At 38.8% G+C, this 8,938-nt stretch overlaps 1 gene segment (V, D, J or C); it reads right to left on the reverse strand.

Moving 5' to 3' along the window:
• Window positions 1–1,424: 1,424 nt before the first annotated feature.
• Window positions 1,425–2,951, reverse strand: LOC130178947 (T cell receptor alpha variable 12-3-like). The segment is given in 2 exon segments: window positions 1,425–2,537; window positions 2,770–2,951. Coding segments are annotated over 2 exon segments (522 nt in total).
• Between the last annotated feature and the right edge of the window lie 5,987 nt (window positions 2,952–8,938).

Genomic DNA, 8,938 nt, shown 5'->3' on the forward strand with positions numbered 1-8,938 from the left:
GCTTTTGAAACTGTTAGAGGTTAGCAGATTTCTTTTGTCATTATGTCACTTTTTTAAGCTTATCTCACAGATCCAGGCAAAATATGTCCTGCGGTGTGACATAGTATTACTATAAAATTCAAATATTGTAATATTATTAATTTTAAATAAAAATCAGGTATGTTTTAAGTTTAACAAGTATTCTTAAAGAATAATCATTACAATTCTGCATATATTATTTTTTTACAGCTGTTTTTTCAGTATATTCTTTGCTTGTGCCATCTTTTACCACTCACTCCAGTGGAAATATTGTGTAAATGTGAAAAATACTTGAAAATGTTTATTATTTTTCATATATAATTAGATTATGCAATGTTTTCAAATACATATAATTATTTAAGCTAGTTACCATAATAAAAGTCGTTTAATTGTGTTTGAAGTGATGTCACACCACAGGACATCCTGTCACACCAGGACTGCTGCTGCTCATGGTGGTAAAAAACTTCTGGAGTCAATGCGGGAGAGAGACAGCAAAACGGGACACATTTGCGTTTTTGGTCACTCATCTTTCCCTCTCGCTCATAGGTTACATTACGTAGGGTAATGTGCCTCCTTGTGCAACCCTAGTCACAGATACTTTTGTGTTAAAATCTAAAACACGGACTGCGATAACAAGAAACTAACTGAAGCTGGGCTGCTTCATCACAGAAGGCAATTGTAAGGTAAGACAATTATTCTGTTGCATTTCTCTAAAAGATACTGCTGTAAAGGAGTGACCAGTGTTGTGGCTTGAGAGCTCTGTAAAGCCAAGGTTTACTGTAAAGTAGTCTACACTTAAAACTTTCTTTCAATATATATATTTTACTGAAAATTAAAGTTGTTTATTTTACAGCAACATTAGAGAGCTTTTGTAAAGTTCAGATACCCAGAAACACTTGGGTTTGGACATTTTGTGGTTTCACTAAATTTTCCTCTGAAGATAGTTCAAGGTTGTTTTGCAGCCAGATGAGACACATCTACTGTTACAGTGGCATTTTTCTTCAGTGCTCCATCATGTGTCTCATCGCTGACAACTGGAAAGGTAAGAAATGCAAAACTATACCACTCTTAAACTTATTGTAAAAATATTGCTGTTACTGCATTTCAGGTCATGTGGCATGTGTGGTGGTTTGGCAGTGAACGGGGACCTTCTGTGAAGAGCACTTAATACCAGTGGTGAGGACTGACATGTGATGGTAGCACTAAAGCTCTTACTGTAATGTAGCTGTTACAATGATGAAGATGATAATATAGGGATGAGTTGAAGCTGTCTGTTCTTATAGTGTCACCAACTTTGTCACTTCAAGTCACTTACAACCTGCACCAAATTTGAACTTTTTGACACTAACTATCTCTCTGCAACTACATTGGCTCATCAACTATGAGCGGAGAGGAGACCACAAAGAGGTCTGCCAGGAAGAATAATTCTGGATGTTTTCTGAAGAGTGATGAGAAGATGAAGACTCTAGAAAGTTGATCATTTTCCGTCCATTTTGCATTTTTTCGGATCAGATTCGCAAACCAGAAACACAAGGAATTCACATTTCAACATTCCGGCTCATTTTCACCTTAAAGAAGCCCATTGAGATAGAGTTTGAAGCAAAAGGCAACTTGAGAGAACTGTAAGGTAAGAAAACATTCGATTATACTATTGTGCTGTTGTACTTTCTATGATGTTTTTTTTTATGGTTTGTGTTGTACTTTGTGGGTGAATAGAGAACTCCTGTAAAGTGCACTTTGCTTTATCTTCCCTTCCAACTTGAATAGAAATTAAAAATAGTTTGCTAAAAAATTAATGCATATGTCGTTGATTTTCGTTTTGATTTGCATACTGATAGGGAAAAGTTATGATTAAGTTAAGTTATAGTTGGTTTTTGACGTTTCTGCAGGGACAGTGATTGTGGTGGTGAGATGTAAAAGAAGAAAATAAAAAAACATGAATTCCAGTTGGACTGTTCTGACAGGAGCAGAGATCAGATATGAAGCGGATCTAGGGGCCACATATGCAAGTGACCTATTACTGTGTAAAATCAGATTTGGAAATCAGTACTTGCTTGATAAAATCAGATTTGAGTCCCTTAGTGGCCAAAAGATTGGATTTGGGTAAGATCAGCATGTAATGTGAGAATAGGTGGTGTGTGACTCCCTCTAGTGGATGTTGTGGAGTATTGTGTTGTCTTTGCTCCAAAGGTTTTTGTACAGAGTTTTGGTGTTTCCTGTCACTGTGGGCTGCAGAGCACAGTAGTACACAGCAGAGTCAGTCACTTTAGCTGAGATGATCTCCAGATCTACACGTTTCTCTGTCTTGTTAATGTGAGCTGTGAAATCAGAAAGAGTTCGATGAATCAATCCTCCCTCTGTGATGTAGAGCAGGAACTCTGGTCTGGATCTCTGGTATTGTTGGTACCACTGGATATTGCTGATAGCACCCTCATATTTACAGGTCAGGCTGATGGTTCTTCTCTCTTCAACAACTTCTTCAGGACTTTCTGGCTTTATGCTGTTCATGGAGCCCATGGCTGCAAAATGAGTGTTATTCATGTGAGTTAGTCTGCAAGAGATTCTGACATCAAGAGACTCAATGAGGTTCTTGTTTTTTTCATTTATATGATCATTTTGAAATGCATTAAACACAAAAAGCTCTATTTATATAATGGAAATTTTTAACTTCAAAAAAATAAATAAAGTTATGAACAAATGTCTTATTGATACAGCAGGTTAACTGAGACACTGATTTGTTGTCAAACTCACCTATGAAGTGAGAGAAAAACCAAAAGAGGTAAAGCAACATGTCTTTGGAGGAGTTGAAGCCAAACAGACAGCAGATGAACAATGTTCTTCCACTGCAGTAGAATGAAGAAACTAAACAGCCTCTCTGCTGCACAGCCCTTCTCCTCAACATCAAGCTGATTGTGCTTTTAGTTCCTCCAACATTTCTGCTCTGGACACACAAAGAATTTCATTGGCTGAGGTGGACTAAAGTGGGCGGGGCCAGGTAATCACCTCTCTGCTCCTTCCTCAGTGAGATTTAACTGTCTTTGTATTTATGGTTTAGTTTTTGTGATGTTTGTGTCGTCAGTCCACAGACACAGTCTCTGAAAGCTCAGTGTTTTCACAGCGTGTGACTCCCTCTAGTGGATGTTGTGGAGTATTGTGTTGTCTTTGCTCCAAAGGTTTTTGTACAGAGTTTTGGTGTTTCCTGTCACTGTGGGCCTCAGAGCACAGTAGTACAGAGCAGAGTCAGTCACTGCAGCAGAGGAGATGTTCAGATGGACTTGATTTCTCTCTTCATTCAGTTCAACAGTCAGTCGAGGGTCTAGAGATTTTGCTCTCGCCACTGTTGGCAATTTTGTATCTGTGATCAGGAGAAGATACTGAGGAGCTGATCCAGGATCCTGTCGATACCACTGCAGATTATTGGCTTTAACTTTGTAGTTACAGGACAGCTCAGCACTGCTGGCAGTAATATCATCTTCCAGGCTGTTACCTAGTGAGGGAAACAACATGTTATATTTAGAGTTCTGTTCCAAAGTCACATATTCAACATTTGAAAAACACACATTTATTTGGAAACAAATGATCCTGTTAACAATAGAGTCAGCAGTTATTAGTGATACTTTATTATCTAGATTTGTACCTTTGAAATGTTAAATTGAACTTTAGCTAAAAGGAATTTCTAAACTGGTTCTGTAAAGCTTTGAAAATGTCTTTGTGTTCCAGGTTTTCTTGTCTAAAACATACGAACCTACGAGAGCTGAGAAGAAGAAAATTACAGTGAGTCTGTCCATGTTCACAGAGGTGAAATGTTGTCACTGAATGTTCAGTGGGAAGAAGTTGAGTGGTTTTGTGAGTTGTGTTTGGTCTGATGTTCACAGCTGGAATCAAACAGTTCTCTGCCAAGCAGCACCTCTGCAGTCAGTAGGAGGAGACTCATATGTCACATTATCTTCATCTCTAAAGCTCTTCATCACATCTGTGTCTCATGAGTGAAAAGAATCTAGACTGGATCATAAGAAACCATTGAAGTGTAACAGTGTGTGACTCCCTCTAGTGGATGTTGTGGAGTATTGTGTTGTCTTTGCTCCAAAGGTTTTTGTACAGAGTTTTGGTGTTTCCTGTCACTGTGGGCTGCAGAGCACAGTAGTACACAGCAGAGTCAGACACCTGAAGCTTCTGGATCTTCAGAGGAACTGACTTGTTCTTGATTTCCGTGTGAAATCTTCCTGCTGATTTCTGTCCTTTCTCTGAAATGTGGTGTTGCATCAAAAACCTTGGGAAATCATTTTCTTCTTGTTTGTACCAGAATAAATTAGCATCCGAGGTAACTCTGGTCTCAAATGAACAGTCAAGTGTAACTGTGTGTCCTTCAGCAGCTGTGACATCAGCTGTTGGCTGGATCACTCTGTCTTCTCCTTTACACTCTGGGAAGAACAGAACATGCAGAGGAAGAGATGAATCAATAAAGATGATTGATTAAAGGAGAACAGTCAGTAGGTTTAAAGAGTTACCTATCCAGAGAGTCAGACACACACACATGTAGAACAGATGTGATTTTCACTGATCATTGTCACTTTCAACCATAGAAAGTGTTTTTACAAGGTAACAAATGTCAGCAGAAATGATGTGCTCTGATTTCCTGTATAATAAACATTAAAAGCTCTGACTGTAGAGCTCAGTAATATGTTAAAGTGTCTGAAGAGGAAACATGTTGTGCTTTCTATCTTACCAAAGAAAAGAGCAGCAAGAATAATCCACAGCCAATGTTCCATCTCTACAACAAGGTTTAAATCAACAGGAGAAACTAGCTGATGTTCAACATTCACTCTGACAGTTGTTCTCTTCACAGCAGCAGTTATTATTGACACAGTGGTTGAACACAGCGAGGAAGTAGTGCACCGCCTACTTGATAATGTGGCCCTCTAGTGGAGGTAAAAAGTAGAGTTCAACAGTGTGGAGAAAAGGCTTCCAGCAGCTTGTCAGTGTGTCAGCTTGTGTTTTTGTACAGAGACTGTGGGTTTGCTGTCACTGTGGGCTTCACAGCACAGTAGTACAGAGCAGAGTCAGTCACTGCAGCAGAGGAGATCTGCAGATCCATTCTGGTTTTATCACCACTCACTGTAACTGACAGTCCAGGCTTTGTTTCATTTTGAGTTCCCAAGTGAAAGATGAGGAACTCTGGTGGTTTTCCTGGATATTGTCGATACCAGTAAAACTCATCATTCCCTCTCGCTCATAGGTTACATTACGTAGGGTAATGTGCCTCCTTGTGCAACCCTAGTCACAGATACTTTTGTGTTAAAATCTAAAACACGGACTGCGATAACAAGAAACTAACTGAAGCTGGGCTGCTTCATCACAGAAGGCAATTGTAAGGTAAGACAATTATTCTGTTGCATTTCTCTAAAAGATACTGCTGTAAAGGAGTGACCAGTGTTGTGGCTTGAGAGCTCTGTAAAGCCAAGGTTTACTGTAAAGTAGTCTACACTTAAAACTTTCTTTCAATATATATATTTTACTGAAAATTAAAGTTGTTTATTTTACAGCAACATTAGAGAGCTTTTGTAAAGTTCAGATACCCAGAAACACTTGGGTTTGGACATTTTGTGGTTTCACTAAATTTTCCTCTGAAGATAGTTCAAGGTTGTTTTGCAGCCAGATGAGACACATCTACTGTTACAGTGGCATTTTTCTTCAGTGCTCCATCATGTGTCTCATCGCTGACAACTGGAAAGGTAAGAAATGCAAAACTATACCACTCTTAAACTTATTGTAAAAATATTGCTGTTACTGCATTTCAGGTCATGTGGCATGTGTGGTGGTTTGGCAGTGAACGGGGACCTTCTGTGAAGAGCACTTAATACCAGTGGTGAGGACTGACGTGATGGTAGCACTAAAGCTCTTACTGTAATGTAGCTGTTACAATGATGAAGATGATAATGTAGGGATGAGTTGAAGCTGTCTGTTCTTATAGTGTCACCAACTTTGTCACTTCAAGTCACTTACAACCTGCACCAAATTTGAACTTTTTGACACTAACTATCTCTCTGCAACTACATTGGCTCATCAACTATGAGCGGAGAGGAGACCACAAAGAGGTCTGCCAGGAAGAATAATTCTGGATGTTTTCTGAAGAGTGATGAGAAGATGAAGACTCTAGAAAGTTGATCATTTTCCGTCCATTTTGCATTTTTTCGGATCAGATTCGCAAACCAGAAACACAAGGAATTCACATTTCAACATTCCGGCTCATTTTCACCTTAAAGAAGCCCATTGAGATAGAGTTTGAAGCAAAAGGCAACTTGAGAGAACTGTAAGGTAAGAAAACATTCGATTATACTATTGTGCTGTTGTACTTTCTATGAAGTTTTTTTTATGGTTTGTGTTGTACTTTGTGGGTGAATAGAGAGCTCCTGTAAAGTGCACTTTGCTTTATCTTCCCTTCCAACTTGAATAGAAATTAAAAATAGTTTGCTAAAAAATTAATGCATATGTCGTTGATTTTCGTTTTGATTTGCATACTGATAGGGAAAAGTAATGATTAAGTTAAGTTATAGTTGGTTTTTGACGTTTCTGCAGGGACAGTGATTGTGGTGGTGAGATGTAAAAGAAGAAAATAAAAAAACATGAATTCCAGTTGGACTGTTCTGACAGGAGCAGAGATCAGATATGAAGCGGATCTAGGGGCCACATATGCAAGTGACCTATTACTGTGTAAAATCAGATTTGGAAATCAGTACTTGCTTGATAAAATCAGATTTGAGTCCCTTAGTGGCCAAAAGATTGGATTTGGGTAATATCAACATGTAATGTGAGAATAGGTGGTGTGTGACTCCCTCTAGTGGATGTTGTGGAGTATTGTGTTGTCTTTGCTCCAAAGGTTTTTGTACAGAGTTTTGGTGTTTCCTGTCACTGTGGGCTGCAGAGCGCAGTAGTACACAGCAGAGTCAGTCACTTTAGCTGAGATGATCTCCAGATCTACACGTTTCTCTGTCTTGTTAATGTGAGCTGTGAAATCAGAAAGAGTTGGATGAATCAATCATCCCTCTGTGATGTAGAGCAGGAACTCTGGTCTGGATCTCTGGTATTGTTGGTACCACTGGATATTGCTGATAGCACCCTCATATTTACAGGTCAGGCTGATGGTTCTTCTCTCTTCAATAACTTCTTCAGGACTTTCTGGCTTTATGCTGTTCATGGAGCCCATGGCTGCAAAATTAGTGTTATTCATATGAGTTAGTCTGCAAGAGATTCTGACATCAAGAGACTCAATGAGGTTCTTGGCTTTTTCATTTATATGATCATTTTGAAATGCATTAAACACAAAAAGCTCTATTTATATAATGGAAATCTTTAACTTCAAAAAAATAAATAAAGTTATTAACAAATATCTTGTTGATACAGCAGGTTAACTGAGACACTGATTTGTTGTCAAACTCACCTATGAAGTGAGAGAAAAACCAAAAGAGGTAAAGCAACATGTCTTTGGAGGAGTTGAAGCCAAACAGACAGCAGATGAACAATGTTCTTCCACTGCAGTAGAATGAAGAAACTAAACAGCCTCTCTGCTGCACAGCCCTTCTCCTCAACATCAAGCTGATTGTGCTTTTAGTTCCTCCAACATTTCTGCTCTGGACACACAAACAATCTCATTGGCTGAGGTGGACTAAGGTGGGCGGGGCCAGGTAATCACCTCTCTGCTCCTTCCTCAGTGAGATTTAACTGTCTTTATATTTATGGTTTAGTTTTTGTGATGTTTGTCGTCAGTCCACAGACACAGTCTCTGAAAACTCAGTGTTTTCACAGTGTGTGACTCCCTCTAGTGGATGTTGTGGAGTATTGTGTTGTCTTTGCTCCAAAGGTTTTTGTACAGAGTTTTGGTGTTTCCTGTCACTGTGGGCCTCAGAGCACAGTAGTACACAGCAGAGTCAGTCACTGCAGCAGAGGAGATGTTCAGATCCATTCTGGTTTGATTTTCACTCACTTTAAAAGACAGTCCAGATACTGGATCTGATACTTCTTTTCCTGTCCCTGTGTGAGAGATGAGGAATTCTGGTGGTTTTCCTGGATATTGTCGATACCAGAAGAAGTAATCATTACTAGCTGCCTTTGTGGAGTAGTTGTAGGACAGAGTAACAGAGCTGCCTTCTGAACTGAACTCTTCAGTCTTGACTGGACTCAGTTTTTCACAGCTGACTCCTAAAGAAACAGAGAACTCTGTTTTAACATGATGTAAATGTTTCAATACATAATTTACATTCATTTTGCTGCATGATCTCACATACCTGTTAGAGTAGAGACAAACAGTAGATACAGAACATAATAGTCCAATGACAGCATGTTGAATAAAGGTAATGTTGATGGTTTGTGTATTGAACTGTGCTGAATATGGAAGTTCCTCTCTCTTCTATAGTTCAGTAACAGCTCAGCTCCTCCCTGAATCTCTCCGTCTCCTCTTAGATCTGTATTTTCTCTTCTCTCTGTGACACTTCCTCCTGGTGAACAGACTGGAGCAGATTGTTTTTTTTCATTCTGTTTTTGGTTATTATTTTATACCGTGAGTTAGAAAAAGGTACCTGTGAATTTAAGGGTGAATCAACCGTTCATGATTTGCAGACACAAGAACGACATAATTTATACTTCGAATCGGAGACTGTGCAACTGAAGTCAACTGAAAATGAAATCAAATGGTATTGTCCAGTGTTACATCCAGAGTATGAGTGTTTTGCTTAAAAAGCAACAATTTAACAAGATTTGATTTCAAAAACAAAAAGCATCTCTTTTTTAGACATTCATTTGTAGGAAGGTGTTGAACTCAAGCATGTAACATGCAATAAACCAGCTGCCATAAATACTGGACTTAAAGGTAATATATAATCACTAGGGCTGTGAATGTTAATGCTCATGATTAATCTGGAAACCT

The sequence above is a fragment of the Seriola aureovittata genome, chromosome 12 (genome assembly GCF_021018895.1).
Source record: "Seriola aureovittata isolate HTS-2021-v1 ecotype China chromosome 12, ASM2101889v1, whole genome shotgun sequence".
In the NCBI taxonomy this organism is placed as follows: Eukaryota; Metazoa; Chordata; class Actinopteri; order Carangiformes; family Carangidae; genus Seriola; species Seriola aureovittata.